The 21,228-nt window shown below is 37.4% G+C and overlaps 1 protein-coding gene across 2 annotated transcripts in view; it reads left to right on the top strand.

Moving 5' to 3' along the window:
• Window positions 1–21,228, top strand: part of PDZD8 (PDZ domain containing 8) — an 86,252-nt gene that overhangs the window by 16,022 nt on the left and 49,002 nt on the right. The window contains exon 2 of one of the 2 annotated variants that reach the window (XM_023638712.2): window positions 6,784–6,909. The exons of the other annotated variant lie outside the window; for it this stretch is intronic. Within the exon in view, the coding sequence (XP_023494480.1) occupies window positions 6,784–6,909 (126 nt within the window). The remainder of the gene's footprint in view (window positions 1–6,783; window positions 6,910–21,228) is intronic. 2 annotated transcript variants of the gene reach the window in all.

Raw genomic sequence — 21,228 nt, forward strand, 5'->3', positions numbered from 1 at the left:
CATAGAGAAAGAAGAAAACCAAGATTTGTGTGCCTGTTACATGCCAGGAACTCTACTAGATGCTTTATGTGTGGGAACTCTCCAAATTTTTGTGATAGTCCTGTGAGGTAGCTTTTTATTAAAGAAAATAAAAGAGGCTTTTATATTGGGTTTAAAAAAATACTCTTTTTAAGGAGAGGAAACATAGTTTCAGAAATCACAACATTCTAAGTAATTAATGAAAACTTGAACCAGACCAATGGGGAACACAGAAGGGACCAGTAAAAGAGATTTTTTAGCAATGTGACAGGGGAATGGAGGTGGAACTGCTTGGTTGCTTGAAGGGGAGGAATAAAAGGTGGCTTCGGGTTTCCAAGTGTTTATGAAATTGATGGTGCCAATAAGAGAAAACAGGAGAGGAGGAGCAAGTTTGAAGAAAAGATGTTTAATGTACTTTTAAGCATCAATATATGGAACGTATAGAAGCTGTGAGAGCAAGTGATGTTGCTAAGGACAGTGTAGAAGAGAAAGGAAACAAGAGAGAGCCCAAGTCGCTTTAGTTGACAGAACAAACCTCTTCTAATTCTTCATTATGGAAAAAATCAAAGAAGTTAAGAGAATAGTTCAGTGAACTCCCGTTATCCATAGCCGGACAGTCATTAACTTGTGGCCACTTTTGATCATCTATATCTCCCCACACTCCTCTCCCTGATTATTTTGAAACAAATTTCTAGGAGTTGGGACTAAAATCTATATTTGTATGATTCTAAATTTTGTATTCTTTTTGCAACATCTTCTCTCCTTCACAGAGCCTCATCCAACCTCTGCCTGAATATTTCTAGAGATAGAAGGTGTGCAGTGCATTGAGATAGCTGTGTCCTTTTTTGACTAGCTCTAATGGTTAGAAAGTTATCCCGTTTACTGAGCTGAAAACTCTGGCAGATTTATTACTTTGGCAAAGACACAGAAGCTCATGCTGAAGTCAGAGTAGATGTAGACTTTAGAATATTTTTACATGGCGTTTGTAGTAAACCCTTTTTCTCTAAAGATCACAGTGTTTGCAAACAGTTTTACTGCTGCCATGTGATGGAGATGTCACCAGCTGGCATTCAGGGTGCTTATAGAGCAGTCTTGAAGAAACATCTTAGTCAGAGCAAAAACATATGTTAGACATTAAAAAAGATTCTCTCACATCCACATATGAGAAGGCTTGGCTTTTCTTGTAGGTGTAAAATTTAAAAATATATATTTAAAATGTTACCAGAGTAATGTACATTTTTAAATTAAACATATTTTTCTTTTAAACTTTTACTAAAGTATAACTCATGACTTAAAAAGTGCACCAATCATAAAAATTTGGTTCAGTGAATTTTTACAAAGTGAACAGAACAGCATTCAGAGCAAGCAATAGAATATTACCAGCAACGAGGAACTCCCACGTATGCCACTCAGTCACTACCCTCCCTGCTATGCCTAAGAGTAACTACTATCCTGACTTCTACCACCATTGATTTTTTTGTGGGGTTTTTTGCCTGTTTTTGAACTTTATATAAATTGAGCCATAGTGTATGCAGTCATTGTTTTTCTGGTTTCTTTGGCTCAACAGTGTGTTTGTGAGATTAATTCATGTTATTGTGTATAGATGTAGTTTGTTCATTATATTTGCTGTGGAGTAGTCACTGTGTGATCGTACCTCAGTTTCTCTCTTGTCTGTTTATGGACAGTTGGATAGTGCTGTCATGAATATTCTTATTCACGTCTTTTGGTGAACATTTGTGCACATTTCTATTGGATATATCTAGGAGTAGGGTTTCAGGGTTATAGATTATGCATCTATTCAAGTATAGTAGATATTGCCACACAGTCTTCAAAGTAGGTATACTAGTCTACACTAGCAGTTTCGCATCCTCTCCAACGTTTGGTATTGTCTGTCTTTTCCTTTTAGTTAATGTATATAATTTAAAAGTCAAATATTGTTTTAAGGATTAAATGAGCAGATAAGTGTTTTATGTAGTCAGTACCTGATGTGGTAACCATTTAATACATCTTTGTTTTTCATAAACCTTAAAAGGGGCTATAAGTTATTTTAATGGAGCTGTGTCATTTATGGTTTTGTTTCTTATTTAATCAGATAATTCTGACCAAACATTTACATATCAAAGCAGTGACACAAGAAATTATTTTTGAGGAACTGGGTTGGGTTTTTTTTTTTACAGCTTTATTGAAAGATAATTCATATTCCATACAATTCACCTATTTATATCTTAGAAATTCAGTGGTCTTTTAGTCTATTAACAGATATGTGCAACCATCACCATAGTCAATTTTAGAACATTTTTATCACCTCAAAAAGAAAACCCTTTACCCTTCAGCTATCATTCTCCTAACCCACCTGTCACCCCGAACTCTAAAGAACCACAATAGATTTCGCTGTTCTGGATTTTCATATGAATGGAATGATACAGTTTGTGGCTTTGGGGCTTACTGGCTATCTCTATTATTTCTTTTAATATTTTTTCTGCTACTCTTTCTCTCTTCCTTTTCCCTCCCCTCCCGTTTCCCCCTGGTGCTCCTATGATGTGTATATTGGTATACTTAATGGTATCCTACATTTCTCTAAGGCTCAGTTCATTTTGCTTCATTCTTTTTTCTCTCTGTTCTTTGGCTTACATAACCTCTATTGCTCTATCTTCAAATTCACTAATTCTTTTCTTCTGCCAGTTCATATCTACTGTTGAGAGCCCTTTTGGTTATTTTTTAATTTCAGTTATTATACTTTTCAACTCCAGAATTCCCACTTGGTTCTTTTTTTTATAATTCCTGTATGTTTATTGATATTCTCTATTTGATGTGACTTTGTCATAATACCTCCCTTTACTTCTTTAATCATGCTTTTAAAGTTTTTTGTGAACATATTTTTAGTGACTGTTTTGAAGTCTTTTTCTGTTAAATCCAACACCTGGCCACTCACTGGCAGTTTGTGTTCATGCTTTCTTTCTACTTTATGAGTCATGCTTTCCTGTTTGCATGCTTCATAATTTTTGTAGGAAACCAAATATTTTAAATAATGTATTGTAGCATCTCTGGGCACTGGTCCCCCTCTCCCAGGGCTTATTATTTGTTTGGTTTTTAGCGATCGCCTGGATTATTTTAGTGAAGTCTACCCCCTGCAGTGTTAAGTCTCTGACATTGTGCCTGTTGTTTTCAGCAATGCCCTGGAGCATGAATTGTTCTACAAATGAATCCAATCAAATTGTGGCTCCTTTGAAGGAATAGTTTCTGAGGTCAGTGTTTGACATTTGTTCTGACTGCAGGAGAGCTCCTGCCAGCTCTCTTATTTCCTGGTTCTTCTCTCCTGCAAACTAGGCAGCCTTTATTGTAGGCTGTATCTTCATTAAATCCGTGACTCTTCTCTCTGTTGCCTCTCACTACAACCGCTGTTGTTCTTAAAAGTGCCTTTAGGTTTGAGCTTCTCCATATTCTATTGTAAATGAAGTTATTTCCTTTGGGAAGAGATTAGGAGCTATTTTATGGCCTGCCTCTCCTTCCCCTTCTCCCCTCCTCAGCAAGATCTTTGAGCCAGGGATCTGGAGCCTACTGGTGAGGACAATGGCAGGCTTCTCTCTGAGTGACACCCCTACTCCAGGAGTTGGGCTCTAGACGAAGGTGGGGTGGGGGGGGTGTCAGCAGCCTGTGATCATTTCGGCTTGCCTCTCTTGGCATAGAACCACTGTGTCACGAGCCAAGGCAAGGCCAGTATTCTCAATGCGCTATGTCCAAGGTAGTGTCCATTCCACAAATGGGGGCAGGGTCAAAGAAGGGAGCTCCTGGAACTTAGCCTCCGTGACAAGTAGCTGAGGGCTGGATGAGAAACACTGATGTCCTGCTCCTCCTGGGAAGAAAGCCCTCCAGAGGAGAGGGGCAGGGCAGCCTGTGTTCTTGGCTGCAGCAGTCTGGAGTGGAATCCCTTCCTTGCTGAGTTTGTTGGAGGGAGTGGTCTGGGTTCAGACACCACACTCTCTCATCTTTCTTACCAAATTTTTGTGGATTTTCTTGAATAGAAGTTTCTTCGTGTACTGTTTGCCCCTAGGACCGTTTCCAGAGGCTTTAAATGTTTTGTTTCTGGTTTTGTTTTGTTTTAATAATTTTCACAAGTTTCATTGGTGAGCAGGTCAGTGGAGCTCCTCGTGCCGTCATCCCAGAAGTCGATTTTCCCAGGTTGGTTTTTAAAGTTTTCTTCAGGAGGAAGTACAGGTAACTTGCTAAAGAAGGCTAGTTTTCTGGGGACTTGAGTGAGACAACAGTGACATTTTTAAGTTGGTAGGTTACCAGAAGATAGAGGCTAATGAATTCTGAGGAAGGATAATGTGTTAGGATGGGGAGATAAAAGGAAGTGATAGAAGTTACCTGCTTCATTGTTTGGATTCCTTATGGATTTGGGATACTTAAAGGCATAAACTTAAAAGTTTTGAAAACCGAGTGTTCTTAGAGAATGCGAATGTGTGCATTCTCTTCATTAGCTTGCTGAACAAATAGCTTTATCCCACTGTTTAGTGTGTTATTTTATTTTATTTTTTTTTAAAGATTTTATTTTTTCCTTTTTCTCCCCAAAGCCCCCCAGTACATAGTTGTATATTCTTCGTTGTGGGTCCTTCTAGTTGTAGCGTGTGGGACGCCGCCCCAGCGTGGTTCGATGAGCAGCGCCATGTCCACGCCCAGGATTCGAACCAACGAAACATTGGGCCGCCTGCAGCGGAGCGCACAGACTTAACCGCTCGGCCACGGGGCCAGCCCCTAGTGTGTTATTTTTTTAATGTAGTATGTTTTTCTGATTTTAATTTTTTTTGTGCATGGACACTTTTTAGCAAACCCCCCAGAGGCATTAATAAACCCAAATTAGACGTTACTCCATGTAATATTGAAGTCACACCCCTGTGAGAAATTTTTATTGAATTTTAACTTTATACTTGACAAGAAAAGTTGATTAATAGAGCAGCTGTGATTTAGCAAACTTGGATTATTCGAAGTTGCTAGTATATATAGTGATATTTAATTTTTTGCAGTGACAGAGTTATATGTTCTTCAGGAGCCATAAGGCTTGTGTGTTAAAAGCACTCAGCTGCAACATTGTATTGACATGATAGATTTAGTTCCTAATTTTTTTTCCTTTCAGAAATTTGATGCCAGTCTGTCTCAATCAAATGACTTCAAATGTAAATTAAGAAACTGAAGGGGGCTTTCTGTTTTCCATCTGGTTCAGAAGCAAGAGAAAAGCACTGAGCACTGTGTACCTGCTTATCTTTCCCTAAAACGTTTTCCCCTTAATCCTGTTCTTTGGGGAACCATAAAACAGCATTTCTCTCCCTCTTCCAATATCTTTCAGTATAAATTATAGCAGGCTATTAATATTTTCTTAATGTTGATTTCATTTTTAGTGTTGGATTTTTATATATCAGCTCAACACATAACTTGAGTTTTGATAGTGTGTGTGAGGGATACAGGTAATTGTAAAACCAGGTCACATTTGAGATTTCAAGGCATAAATGAACAGCAATTTAAGTGACTACCAGAAAAAGAAGAGTGAAAGCAGTGCGTGTGATGTCTTATGATCTAGGACCTAAAGCCAGTTATCAAAAGCGTCTGGGATTTGGATGGGCTTTGAGGAGTAGGGAAAACCTACAATTGGTACAAAAGGTCTGAAAGCAGAAATATGCATGGTATCTTCTGGGTGTGTGAGGTTACTACATTTCCTAGATTGTAAGGTTTCTAATAAGGAAAAATACCATTGGAAGTATTAATTGTGGTAGACCTTGAATGTGAAACCAAGAACTTTTGGCTATTGACTCTCTTTTTTGTGTGTGGTTAGTGAGAAGCCATTAAAACTTTTTGAGCAGCAAATGTCATGTCTAGTGACAGTGTAGGGTGAATTGAAAACTATAGCCTCTAAAGCTTGATTTTTTCCCTCATTTTCTTTGTCCTTTGCTTTAATGGAGGAATATGAATTGTGTTTCAAATTAACGTTTTTTAAAGCCTACCATTTATAACCTCACACAAGCTTCGCCATAAAAACGAGAATATCAACGATGAACACGTAAAGGCCTGAATAATTCATAGGTAACTGAAGTGTTATGTAGTTTGGCTTTGATGGAGTCAAACTAGCTTGAATCTTGGTTTTGCCACTCACTGTATAACGTTGAATAAATTCGTTAAACTTTTTAAGTCTCACTCTTTTCATCTGGAGAGGAGAGCTAGTAATATCGCCTTCTTGGGATTGTGAACCTTAAATAAGATACAGCATGTAAAGCTCTTAGCACACTGCTTGGCAAATAGTAAACGTCTCTGACAAATAGCTTTGCTGCTGTTGATTGTTATTGATGTTGTTGTTGTTATTATTATTCTCATTATCATGTACTAATCACCATCAATTATATTGTTTCCATGGAACAGTGCATTCTGAATTTTCATCTTGCACTGTACAAACGGTCTTCCCATCTGGTCCAGAAAGAATCTCTCTCCTGCCCCTCCAAGTTTCAGGGCCTGCTGGTGGCCTCTAGATTTTCTTTTTCTTTGTTCTAAGTGTCCTGCCTCGTCATTGAGGGCATGCCGAAAAACCAGGTCTGGATACCACAGAGAAGGCACCATTTGCTGCCAGTTATGGGAGAGCATGTGAGTTTTGCTTTTGTAAGGCCCATGCAGTATTAGGTGTTGGTTTTGTGTTGTTTTCTTACAGGTAGGTTTTGTTATTATGCTTTAAACTGTGATTTTTGTTATTCAGAAATTTAGACTTCTCTTTACTTTTGTCAGGTTTAAGCCGTTTTTTCCATTCCAAACCTTGCAAGGATTTGAAGAAGATGAAGAAGAGCATATCCATATACAACAATGGGCGCTTACTGAAGGTCGCCTTAAAGTTACATTGTTAGAATGTAGCAGGTATGTTCTTTGTTTTGTCATTACTACATTATGGGAAAGAGAGCAGTGGAAATGTACTAAAAAGTGTTTGTGTTTATTCCCCCTTTGTGTTAATTTAATTGTATTACCTGTAAATTCTTGAATCGTAAATTTCATAAAAGTAGTCCTTTCTAGCTTGCAAAATATATAAACTGTCTCAGAAAGCATTCTAATGGGGGGATCATTTATTCTGCCTTAATTCCCAGATTTTTTTAGATCAGGATGCTCTGTTGGCATATTTCTGACTTACTGCCTGTTGGAGAACTGTTCATAACAGTTTTGAAAACTGTTTGTGGTAATTGGAAATATCCTGGAAAGTTGCAGAAACAGACTTGGAAACCCCTGATTCTTAAAATTTTAGAGTTGGAAGGGATCTCAGAAATAATCTTGCCCAGCCTCCTTATTTTACTTTACCAGCCCCGTAGTCTAAACTTCTATCTTGCTTGAGCTACTTTCTACACTAGTCTCCTTATGCTCCTAACGCTGGATACTAATACAACAACCAGAATGAACTTCAAAATGCAAATCTAATTGTCACTTTCCTACTTAAAATTCTTTAATGGCTTCCATGTTACTCTTAGAATATAGATGCAAATCCTTGCCGTGGCCTCCATGCCCCTCTTACCTCTCTAGCTTCTTTCTCTACCCAGTCCCTTGTTCACACTGCTTCAGCCAAATAGGCCTTAAGAAGGTTATAAGAAGTTGGCAAACTTTTCCTCCAAAGGGCTGGATAGTAAATATTTTAGGCTTTATGAGTCACATGGTTTCTGTTGCAACTACTCAACTCTGCCTAGTAATGTAAAAGCATCCATAGACAGACAATAAGTAAATGAATGGATGTGGCATGGCCGTGTGCCCATAAAACTTTATGTATGAATTTCGTAATTTTCATGTGTTGTGAAACATTCTCCTTTTGATTGTTTTCAACCATTTAAAAATGTAAAATCCATTGATAAGCCCACAGGCCATGCAAAAACAAGCAGTGGGCCAGATTTGGCCTATGGACTGTAGTTCACCATTCCCTGCCTTAGATATTTTAAGTACCAAGCTCCATATGTTGACTCCCCGCTGTTTTCCAGGCTGAAGGCCCTACCCCATTTTCTGCTCCTTGACACCAGCCTTTCTTGGTTCATCTCAAAAGCTACCTCCTTAATGTATCTCCTGATCATTCCAAATACAAGTGTACTGTCCTTATGCTTCATTTCTATGGGACTTGTTTGTACCACTTATTTGGTACTTATCACTTCTATTTTTATTTCCAATCCATAATAAAAATGAGTGCTTGAGTACAGAGGTTATATTTTGTACCTAATCTTTGTGTCTTTGCTAATAGGTTAATTTTGATTATGCTAATATGCTAAGTATTTTGTTGTGTTTGTGTCTTAGAGTGACTCAGTATTGTGTACCATTATGTCAGAAAGTCTGATTGAAAAGGAATTCTTTTATCAAAGAAAGACTAAATATGCTGTAAATTTTGTAAAAGGGACAGCAATGTATAGTAAAATGACAAATACAGTAAAAAATATGGCTGTACACAAGACTAAATTTGAAGTAGCTGGGTTATGTTAACATTTAGAAGGACATTTTTCAAGTGGCCTATGTCTAAGGAAACTTTGAACTGATGCTTTTTTTTTTCTTTCAGTGAATTTTCTTGTAGATTCACATGCATCAAAATCATACCATTGGATTACCTTTTCCAAAATAGTCATAGCAACTTATAAGCAATTGAAGGGCAGCTTTAGACAAAATTTCTTGACTCTCCTTTTGTTAATTCCTATCTACCTACTTGTTCACCCATCCCCACACCTGCAAAGATAGCCTTGAAGGAGATTGATTCATTCATTCAACAGATGTTTGTTCAGTATAGCATATATGATGTGTAATAGGTTCTGTGCAAGGAATTTTAAAACACTGGTTCTTTTGCCTTAGTGTTGCTGGTGGGGCTGTGGAATGACTGTGTCTGTTGCTTGTGGCTGTTTTAACCACTAGCTATTGGTGTCATCTTTGCTCACCATTCTCTTGCTTTATCTGAGATACTGCTCACGTAAAGCCTTGCTGTTGGACTTGAATCAAAGACTGCATGATGGCATTGAGAAAGTGTTAAGTCAGGCATTGTTTAGGTCATGTTAAATTGAGAAAAATGATACAAAAGAAAAGGATTGCAATTCATGGAGTGTTTGTATCCTACTTTATTTTAATAAGGAACTGTGTAATGAATCTCTGAAAGATTACACTAGAAACCAATAAATTTTCTTATGGGGCAAAGGGGCCCAAAACTGAGTTGATGATGGTGGACAGAGTGAAGGTGAGAGCCAAACTTCTATTATAAACTTTTTTATATTGTTTGATTTTTATAACTGTAGCACCTGGTTAAAAAGTTTTGAAAGACCAGTATTTCTAGAGAGTGCATAATTGAGTTGAAGGGGAAAGCACAGACAATAGTCCTCTTTCTCAGTCTGCTTATAAATTAGTCCTTTAGGCTTGGGTTATATTGCCAGCACCTTTCCCCAGGTGACAGCTTAATCTTGGGAACAAACATACTATCTAAAGTTCTTTCCGGTTACTATCTTCATAAACCTGTCCATGTAAAGTTACTTAGTGTTGTGGCAGTATGTTATCATTCACATAATTTAAGGATTACTTAAAATTGTTTATGAGGGAGACTCATAAACAACTCATCCCTGCTTGTCATTTTGAAATCTAAACATTCTTTTCATATTCTTCACATTAAAGTCTTACTTTGTTTTCTTCTAAACTTTTGTCTTAGTATAAAAATAGATGTAAAAAAGGGTAGATGTAGCTTCTATTATTATCCCTTAATATAGTACTTATCAAGAAGAGAACAGATCTTTAAACAAAACTGTATTATTTTTGCATATTTGGTTATGAGAACTGGAATTTGAATTTTATTAATTTGAAAGGGTCTCACATTAAAGCAAGGTTCTTTTCTAATTATCTGAAATATAGTTTTGAATTTCCCATTAAAAATTTGGGAGTAGAAACACAATCTTGTTTGTAAAAATTGATTTTCATTTTTTAAAAACGCATTCTGAACACATTTATAGTTTTTGCAAATATAGAAAAGCGTTATTTTTTTGCTTTGACTAAAGCTAATTTTTTTTAATCACAGATGAACTCAGTTGCTGTATTTGTAGTACCGCTATTAGAAGACTAAATTATTTCACATTAGTGTTGCAATCATATTGTTAAGATTATTTTTAAGTTTATAGTCCATTTTCTGTCTCAAGAATTTGAGGTATTTTGCAAAGAAAATATATGCCACGTGCAGTTAAAGAGAATATGAATTAAATAAAAAACAACCACATAGAAAAGAGAAGATCAATTTCCTGGCAGCAAAGGAAACTGGATGGATTACTTACCTATTATTTTCTGATAAACTGTGCATATTCCTCAGGGGAAAAGAAATCTGGCATGAAATTCTAGGAGGGATTTGTCACATACTTTTTTATGTAAAAAGACATTGAATGATGTAATGGATATGTTTTCTTTTTGCGTGTGTGAGGAAGATTTGTCCTGAGCTAACATCTGTGCCAGTCTTCGTCTACTTTGTGTGTGGGATGCCTCCACAGCATGGCTTGATGAGTGGTGTGTAGGTCCACACAAAGTATTCGAACCCATGAACCCTGGGGCACTAAAGTGGAGCGTGCGGAACTTCAACCACTTGGCCAAGGGGCCAGCCCTGTTTCTCTTCTTTTTTTTGGGCTGGTTTTCTCAACCAGTTACATTTTTGGAAAAGCAACCTAAGATAATAGTAAGTGAAGGCAAAGTCTATAAAATTCTGTTATGTGGGAGTTCTGTATTCTAAAGCAGTATATTTAGGTTAGCCTGTCTTAATTATAGATAGAAGAAGTTTCAAATTAAGGTCAGTTCTTCACGGATTCACACTTAAAGCGTTCTAAAGCCTGTATTTTCTCAGCAGCTTTTAGGTGTTGTTTTGTTTTACTGGGTTCCAAAAGTACATCATTAAAAAAATTTTTTTTAATATTAACACAAATACAGAAAACCACAGCAGTTGATATTCTACTCTATTACCAAGAGTCTTCTTCCCTTGTAGTCTCATTATCTGTTATCAGGATGGACTCATGGATTCCTGTTTTTTTCAATGGGTATGATTCTTACTATCATTCATTATTTTGGTGCCTAAATTGTCACAGATTTGGCCACTAGGGCCCCTTCACACTGGCTCCTGTATGTGCTTGTGACGTGACTCTTGTTTGGTTTTTTTGATGTCTTCACTATTCTCTGGTATATATAACAAGCTGTTCTCGGTTCGTTTTGTGTCTTCTCTGCCGCAGTCCTAGAATCAGCTATTCTTCCAAAGAATAGTTCCCTTTAGTAGAGAATGATATTAGAAATCAAGGTCTGGGTGTTGGGTGTGTTCATTGCTACTTCATTAATTCATAGGTTCCTTCAGCAGACAGAGTTAGGAAATATATATATGTGCAGACACTTATACATATATACATACATGATTTAGAAATCATGAATTCACTCGGTACTTCCAGTTGCAGTCCATTCCCGTAGGGTTATTCCTTACCTTGGTTTTTCCCCTTTTCATATTTTTATGTCCCTTGAACCCTGGCTCCCAAAACGTCAGCATTTTTACTCATTTGCTCAATCTTGTAATATATCTCAAATAGTTTCAGAATTGCTTTGTCTATACAAGACAGAAAACATACTAAAAGGAATTCAGGATTTATTTGCAGTTCTCCCCTACCCTACCCAAGATTGAGGGCATATCGTAAAGTACTATATTCATAAATTAGATTAATTTTTCCCCTTCAGTGTCATTATGGTATTCATTTGAAATATAGTTGGGATTATTTGTTTCAGTTTCAGTCTCTCCCCTACACCTGCCTTTCCATCCTTAATGATTCTCACTTTTGAATATATAGAGCATTAACAGTCTTCTAAAACCCAAAACGATACAAAAATATATACAGACAGTCCTTACTCAGCATGGCTCTGTGTTAACCAGAACCTTGTATATCAGAGCAATGCAGAGTGGAGATACAATTCTGATATGCAGTTAACAAGTGAGGACTGCCTGTACTGTTATTTGGATCTTCTGTATCTTTACTGATTTTTTTCGTCTAGTTCTGTCAGTTACTAAATGAACTGTGTTTAAATCTTAAACCATGACTGTGAATTTATCTCTTTTTTGTAGTTTGGTTATTAGGTGCATATTTCTTCTTGATATGTTGACCCTTTTATCATTACAAAGGGTCCCTCTTTGTCATAATATTCCTTGTCTTGGTGTTATTTAGTCTGATAGTGTTATAGCTTCTACAGCTTTCGTATCTCTGGTTTTCATGGTATGTATATGTATGTATTTACAACCTTTGACTTTCAGTCTATGTGTCTTTATATTTAAAGTGTATCATATATTACAAACACTTGGTTCTTGCTTCTCTGTATAGTCTAATAATCTCTGCCTTTTCATTGGAGTTCATTTACGTTTGATGTAATTACTGATGAGGTTATATTTAGGTCTGCCATTTTGCCATTTGCTATTTATCTCATCTGTTTTTTCTGCTTCTCTCTCCCTTCTTTCCATCTTTGCTGTTTTGTGAATCAAATATTTTTTAGAATTTCATTTTAATTTCTTTATTGGCTTTTTAACTATATAGTTTTGCATTTCATGTGTGTGAGGTTGTTCTAGGAATTGCAGTATGCATCTTTCATGTATCCCAATCTACTTAGAGTTAATATTGCATTACTTCAGGTAAACTACAGGAACCTCACAACAGCATGTTCCCATTTATGCCCACATCATTAGTGTTGTCATGTATATTACATTTATATATGTTATTAACCCATCAAAATGTTATTTTTTGCTTTAAACAGTCATGTGTCTTTTAAAGAAATTAAAAGAAGAAAAGGAAAAATTAATTTCTTCTTATGTTTACTGTATGTTTACCATTTCTATTGCTCTTCATTCCTTCCTGTAGATCCAGGTTGTCATGTAATTTCCCTTCCCTTCTGCCTGAAGAACTTCCTTCAGTATTTCTTGTTACTTAGATCTACTGGCAACAAATTCTCTCAGTTATTGTTTATCTGGAAATTTATTTTTCTTTCAATTTGGAAGATAGTTTTTGTGATATGGAAGCCTAGGTTGATACTTATTTTCCTTCAGCTCTTTTCATTATGTGAGTCCCATATTCTGATGAGAAGTCAGCAGTTAATCTTACTGTTCCTCCTCTGTGTGCAGCATGTCATTTTTCTGTAGCTGCTTTCCAAGTTTTCACTTTGTCTTTGGCTTTCAGCATTTTGACTATGTCTAGGGGTGGTTTTCTTTCTGTTTTTTCTGCTTCCATTTGAGTGAGCTTCTTGGATCTGTGTATTAATGTTTTCAACCAAATTTGGGGAGTTTTGGAGCATTGTTTCTTCAAATATTTTTATCTGCCTCTTTCTTTTTTACCTCTACTTATGGGATTCCAAATTATATGTATGTTGGGCTATTTCATTTTCCCCATAGGTAGCTGAGGTTCAGTTTCTTTACACTTTTTCTTTGTGCACTTCAAATTCAGTACTTTTAATGATGTATCTTCTAGTTCACTGAGTCTTCTGTCATCTCCAATCTAGTAAGTTTTTAATTTCATTTATTATGCTTTTCAGTCCTAGAAATTCAATTTCATATAGTTACTATTTCTCTGTTGAGATTCCCTGTTTGCTCATTATTATGTTTTCTTTAATTCTTTGAACATAGATTCTTTCAATTCTTTGAATATATTTTTTTCTTTGAAAGTAAATATGTAAATGCTGCATTAAAGTCTTAGTCTACCAAATCCCAGTGTCTGGGTCCATGAGGAGTCAGTTTCTATTGACTGCCTATTATGTTGACTATTGATCGTGTGTGTTTTCCTTGATTAAAAACTGGACATTGTAGATAATGCAACTCTAGATTCTGTTATGTTTTTCTGAGGATGATTGATTTATGTTCTAAAGGGCAATTAACTTGCCTATTCTCAAATTGTAAACCTTGTCTCCCTACTCCTCCTGCCCTCCCCATCCTCCCAGTAACAGCATGTATTTATGTTCTTGCCCTTGTCTTCCCACTCCTGCCTTTTTAGACAAATGCCCTGGGATCTTCTTTATTCAGCAGTCAGCCAGTTCTTTTATAGAGAAGGCTGTTCCTTTTCTTTTTTTTTAGATTTTATTTTTCCTTTTTCTCCCCAAAGTGCCCCTGGTACAAAGTTGTATATTTTTAGTTTGGGGTCCTTCTAATTGTGGCATGTGGGGTGCCGCCTTAGCATGGCTTGATGAGCAGTGCCATGTCCATGCGTAGGATCTGAACCGGCAAAACCCTGTGCCACCAAAGAAGAGGGCGCAAACTTAACCACTCGGCCACGTGGTTAGCCCCCTAGAAGACTGTTAATATTCTGGAATTTTTAAATTCATTTACAAGATAAGCTGTTTCAGAAGTTATAACCACAAAATATTTCTACCTTGCACTTCTTTGTGAATCCTCCATTTATTTTAGTATTGAGTTTGATTACATCTACTTGGTGATCTTTCACTTAAATGGTAACTCTTAAAAATATATCTGGGGGACACAGTGTCAAGATGGTGGCATAGGTCGACTCAGAACTCACCTCCTCCCACGGACACAACGAATTTACAACTCCTCTTGGAACAATTACCCCAAGAGAGAACTTAAAACTGGATAAAAAGAACCCCAACAACAAGGGACAGTGCTGACTGAGGTGGAAGAAGCAGAAATTCCTTTCTAGAGAGAAAGAAGCCACTTGCGAGCCATGATGCTTCATGCCTGGCTGGGAGCAACCTTAAGGTACAAAGCTTTCCCTGGAGGAGTAAGGGATCTAAGTGGGGGAGTGTTACCACAATAAGCAGCTTTTGGACTCAGCACAACCAAGACAAGTGTCATAATGCCTGGCTTTACTGGCTATTAACTACAACAGCGAATACTCCCAGAAAAACTATGGGACATAAGGGGGAAAAAAGCCTATTCTTAAAAGGCCCACACACAAATTCACCTGTCTTCAGAAGGCAACCTAAAATCACCAAAAAGAAAGGTGCACAGTCCTTTGGTGAAAAGAGATTCACCTAATATGCTCTGGGTGCATCTCGGTGAGAGGTGAGACCTCTCCAGGGACTGAGACATTTGTGGCAGCCGTTATTGTGAGCTAGTGCAGGGGTGCTGACACAGACGTGGGCAGATGTCATTGGAGTTCTTCCCCTGGCCTGTTAGCCCAGGGATCTGCCACACCCACTATAGCACCAATTTAATCCAGCTCAGCCCAGGGCAGGCAGCCCACCCTAGGGACTGGCCCCATTCAACAGCAAGCCCTTGGGCAACTTGTGGGCCAACATAGGTACGGTGCCTGGAACCTCTGCAGCCAGGCGAGTGGATATGCCTCTGCAGGGCAGGGAGTGCATGAGGGGGTGGGCCTGCATTGGTGGAGTGTGTGGTGCCTCTGCAGTGGAGTGACTGGGTCCACTTCAGTGGGTTGGGGCGTACACTCAGGACAGGACTGTGTTGACAGGTTATGTGGCCCTGCGGGGGGTAGTGCCTGACAGCTTCAGCAGACTTGTGCTTCTCAAACAGCCACATAGGGGATTGGCCCAACCTTCCAAAGCCTGAAACAATTGGGTGCTCCCATGCCTGGGGCCAGCCCCACTCAGCTGCAGCCCTGAGAGAGCTGACAACAGCTTTGCAAGCTGGAGGCCTACAGCAATTGTAAGCCCCTGAGCCCAGCAACCAGCCACACTGGGGGCCTACTCACTTAACAGAAAAACTGCAACATGACTGTTCCATTAGACCTTGCAGCCAACTTTGCTGTGGCTTCCCATACCCAGTAGAGTGACTGAAAGGACCATGGCAGCCACACACAGCTGAGCATTACAATCAGCCAGCCAGGGGAACAGCCTAGCCTCTCCTGGAACCTGCAGCAAGAGCAACCCTGCCATAAAAGAAGGATACACATAGCCCTCGCAGGGGACATTCCTGAAACATTTCGAACTCACGATGAGAGGGAAGCATACTGTTGGGCCTCATAAGGCATCTATATAAGGCCACCTCTCCAAGATCAGGAGATGTAGCTGACCTACCTAATACATAGATATAAGCACAGAGAAAGAGACAAAATGAGGGGACAAAGGAATACATTCCAAGTAAGAGAACAGGATAAAACGCCAGAAAAAGTACTAAACAAAACAGAAATAAACAATGTACCTGACAAAGAGTCAAATAAATAGTCAAGGATGCTTGCTGATCTTAGGAGAAGAGTGGATGAACTCAGAACTTCAACAAAGAATTGGAAAATATAAAAAAGAATCAGAAATGAAGAATACAATACTAGAAATGAAAAATTCACTAGAGGGGCTCAGTAGCAAAGTAGATGATATGGAAGAGTGGATCAGCGAGCTAGACAAAAGACTAGAGGAAATCACCCAAGCTAAACAGATAAAAGAAAAAAGAATTAAAAAGAACAAGGGCAGTCTTAGGGACCTCTGGGACAACATCTAGCACACTAATATTCATGTTATAGGTGTCCCAGAAGGAGCAGAGAGACACAAAGGAAGGGGCAGAGAATATATTTGAAGAAATAATAGCTGCAAACTTTCCTAAGCTAAGGAAGGAAACAGACATCTAGGTACAGGAAGCACAGAAAGCACCAAACAGCCTAAATCCAAAGGGACCCACACCAAGACACATTATAATTAAAATGTCAACAATTAAAGAGAGAATCCTAACAGTCGCAAGAGAAAGGCAGCACATTACATACAAAGGAAACCCCATAAGACTATCAGCTGACTTCTCAGCAGAAACCTTACAGACTAGAAGGGAGTGACACAATATATTTAAAGTGCTGAAAGGAGAAAACCTACAGCCAAGGAATACTCTACCCAGCACGGTTATCATTCAGAATGGAAGGAGATATAAAGAGTTTCCCAGACAAGCAAAAACTAAAGGAGTTTATCACCAAGAAAGCAACTTTACAAGAAATGCTAAAAGGACTTATTTAAGTGGAAAAGAGAAGAACTTCAAATAGTTCAAATAGGAAGACCTTCATCAAAAAAAAAAGGCAATAAAATCACTGGTAAAGACAAACATACAATAAAGGTAGCAGATCAACCACCTGTGAAGCTAATGTGAAGGTCAAAAGACAAAAGTACTAAAATTATCTATTTCCATGATAAGAGAGTAACAGTTACACACAAAAAGAACTTAGATATGATATCAAAAACATAAAGCATGAGATGAGGCGAGTAAAAGAGTAGAGCGTTTAGCAAGAGGTCAAACGAAAGAGTCCAACTTAATACAGGTTGCTTTATACGTAGGTTATTATATATGAACCTTATGGTAATCACAAACCAGAAACCTGTAATAAATTACACAAAAAATTAAGAGAAAGGAACCCAAACATATTACTGAAGAAAGCCATCAAACCACAAGGGAAGAGAGCAAGAGAAGAAGAAAGGAACAGAGAAGAACTGCTAAACCACCCAGAAAAAAAGTAACAAAGTGGCAATAAGTACACACATATCAATAGCTACTTTAAATGGCAATGGACTAAATGCTCCAGTCAAAAGGCATAGGGTGGCTGATTGGATAAAAAAACAAGACCCATTTTTATGCTGCATACAAGAGACATACTTTGGACCTAAAGACACTCACAAACTGAAAGTGAAGGGGTTGAAAAAGATAGTCCATGCAAATGGCAATGAAAAGAAAGCTGGGGTAGCAATACTTATACCTGACAAAATAGACTAAAACAAAAACTGCAACAAGACACAAGAGCACTACATAATGATAAAGGGAACAATCCAACAGGAGGATATATAACACTTGTAAATATCTATGCAAGCAACATAGGTGGACCTAAATATACAAAGCAATTATTAACAGACATAAAAGGAGAAATAGATGGCAATAGAATAATAGTAGGGGACATTAACACTGTACTTACACCATTGGATAGCTCATCCAAACAGAAGACCAGTAAGGAAACATTGGCCTTAAATGACACATTAGAACAGATGGACTTGGTAGATATATACAGAACATTCCATCAAAACCCACAGAATACACATTCTTTTCAAATGCACATGGAACATTCTCCAGGATACATCACATATTAGGCCACAAAACAAGTGTCCATAAATTTAAGAAGATTGAAATAATAGCAAGTGTCTTTTCTGACCACAATGATATGAAACTAGAAATCAACTACAGGAAAAAAATCGGAAAAGCCACAAATATGTGGAGATTAAACAAAATGCTAATGAACAACAATTGGGTCAACACAGAAATCAAAGGAGAAATCAAAAAATACCTGGAGAGAAATGAAAATGAAAATACAGCATGGCAAAATTTATGGGATACAGCAAAAGTGATTCTAAGAGGGAATTTTATAGCAATATAGGCCTGCCTCAATAAACAAGAAAAATCTCAAATAAACAATCTTACAGTGCACCTAAAGGAACTGGAAAAAAGAAGAACAAAGCCCAAAATTGGTAGAAGGAAGGAAATAATGAAAAGCAGAGCAGAAATAAATGAAATAGAGACTTAAAAAAACATAGAAAAAAATCAATGAAACTAAGAGCTGGTTCTTTGAAAAGATTAACAAAATTGACAAACCTTTAGCTAGACTAATGAAGAAAAAAAGAGAGAAGGCTCAAATAAATATGATCAGAAATGGAAGAGGAGAAATTACAACGGATGCCTCAGAAATACAAAAGATTATAAGAGAATACTTTACAAAGATATATGCCAACAAACTGGATAACCTAGAAGAAATGGATAAATTCCTAGAGTCATACAGCCTTCCAAAACTGAATCAAGAAGAAATAGAGAATTCGAATAGACCAATCACCAGTAAGGAGATCAAAACAGGAATCAAAAACCTCCCAAAAAATAAAAGTCCAGGACCAGACGGCTTCCCTGGTGAGTTCTACCAAACATTTAAACAAGACTTAATTCTTATCTTTCTCAAACTCTTCCACAAAATTGAAGAGGAGGGGAAGCTTCCTAACTCATTTTACAAAGCCAACATTACCCTGATACCAAAACCAGACAAGGACATCACAAAAAACGAAAATTACAGACCAGTGTCACTGATCAACATCAGTACAAAAATCCTCAACAAAATACTAGCAAATCGTATACAACAATACGTTAAAAAGATCATATACCACAATCAAGTGGGATTTATTCCAGGGGCGCAGGCATGGTTCAGCATCTGCAAATCAGTCAGTGTGATACACCGCATTAGCAAAATGAAAAATAAAAATCACATGATCATCTCAGTAGATGCAGAGAAAGCATTTGACAAGATACAGTATGCATTTATGATAAAAAATCTGAATAAAATAAGTATAGAAGGAAACTACCTCAACATAATAAAGACCATATAAGACAAACCCACAGCTGGTATCATTCTTTATTGTTTTTTTTTGAAAGTTTGGCACCTGAGCTAACAACTGTTGCCAATCTTTTTTTGTTTTCTGCTTTTTCTCCCCAAATCCCCCCAGGATAGTTGTATATTTTAGTTCTGGGTCCTTCTAGTTGTGGCATGCGGGACTCTTCCTCAGCGTGGCCTGAAAAGCAGTGCCATGTCCACGCCCAGGATCCAAACCAGCAAACCTCTGGGCCACCAAAGCAGAGCGTGCAAATTTAACCACACAGCCATGGGGCCAGCCCACTAATATCAGTCTTAATGGATGAAAACTGAAAGCTATCCCTCTAAGAACAGGAACTAGACAAGGATGCCCACTTTTACCTCTCTTATTTAACATAGTATTGGAAGTCTTAGCCAGAGCAATCAGGTAAGAAAAAGAAACAAATTTATCCAATTTGGATGAATTGGAAGAGAAGAAGTGAAACTGTCACTATTTGCAGATGACTTAATTTTATACATAGAAAACCCTAAAGAATCTACAGAAAAACTTTTAGAAATAATAAATATATATGGTAAATTTGCAGGATACAAAATCAAGATATAACAATGAAGTAGCAGAAAGAGAAATTAACAATACAATCCCATTTACAATTGCAACAAAAAGAATAAAATACCTAGGAATAAATTTAACCAAAGAGGTGAAAGACCTGTACACTGAAAACTATAAAACATTGTCAAAAGAAATTGAAGAAGACACAAAGAAATGCAAAGATATTCCATCCTCTTGGATTGGAAGAATTAACATAGTTAAACTGTCCATATTCCCTAAAGCAATCTACAGATGTAATGCAATCCCTATTGAAGTTCCAACAACGTTTTTCATTCAAGTAGAACAAAGAATCCTAAAATTTATATGGAGCAACAAATGACCGTGAACAGCTAAAGGAATCCTGAGCAAAAAGAACAAAGCTGGAGGTGTCACATTCCCTGACTTCAAAATATGCTACAAAGCTATAGTAATCAAGACAGCATGATACTGGCATAAAAATACACACACAGATCAACGGAACTGAATCGAGAGCCCATAAATAAACCCACACACCTATGGACAGCTGATTTTCAACAAAGGAGCCAAGAGCCTGGACAAAGGAAAGTCTGTTCAATAAATGGTGCTGGGAAAACTGGACAGCCACATGCAAAAGAATAAAAGTAGACCATTATCTTACACCATACACAAAAATTAACTCAAAATGAATTAAAGACTTGAATGTAAGACCTTAAACCATGAAACTTCTGGAAGAAACCATAGGTGGTACGCTCTTCAACATCAGTCTTAGCAGCATATTTTCAAATACCATGTCTGGCCAGTCAAGGGAAACAATAGGAAAAATAAACAAATGGGACTACATCAAACTAAAAAGCTTCTGCACAGCAAAGAAAATCATCAACAAAACAAAAAGACAACCTAACAACAAAACAAAAAGACAGCCTAACAGTTGGGAGAAGATATTTGCAAACCATATGTCTGAGAAGGGGTTAATATCCAAAATATATAAAGAACCCATACATCTCCACAGTAAAAAAACTAACAACCCAATTTGAAAATGGGCTAAAGACCTGAACAGTCATTTCTCCAAAGAAGATATACAGACAGCCAAGAGGCACATGAAAAGATGTTCAGTACCACTAATTATCAGGGAAATGCAAATCAAAACTACAGTGAGTTATCACCTCACGCCTGTCAGAATGGCTATAATTAACAAGACAGAAAATAAGTTTTGGAGAGTATGTGGAGAAAAGGGAACTGTCATACACTGCTAGTGGGAGTGCAAACTGGTGCAGCCACTATGGAAAACATTATGAAGATTCCTCAAAAAATTTAGAACTGTCATACGATTCAGCTATTCCACTGCTG

This window comes from Equus caballus, chromosome 1 (genome assembly GCF_041296265.1).
Source record: "Equus caballus isolate H_3958 breed thoroughbred chromosome 1, TB-T2T, whole genome shotgun sequence".
In the NCBI taxonomy this organism is placed as follows: domain Eukaryota; kingdom Metazoa; phylum Chordata; class Mammalia; order Perissodactyla; family Equidae; genus Equus; species Equus caballus.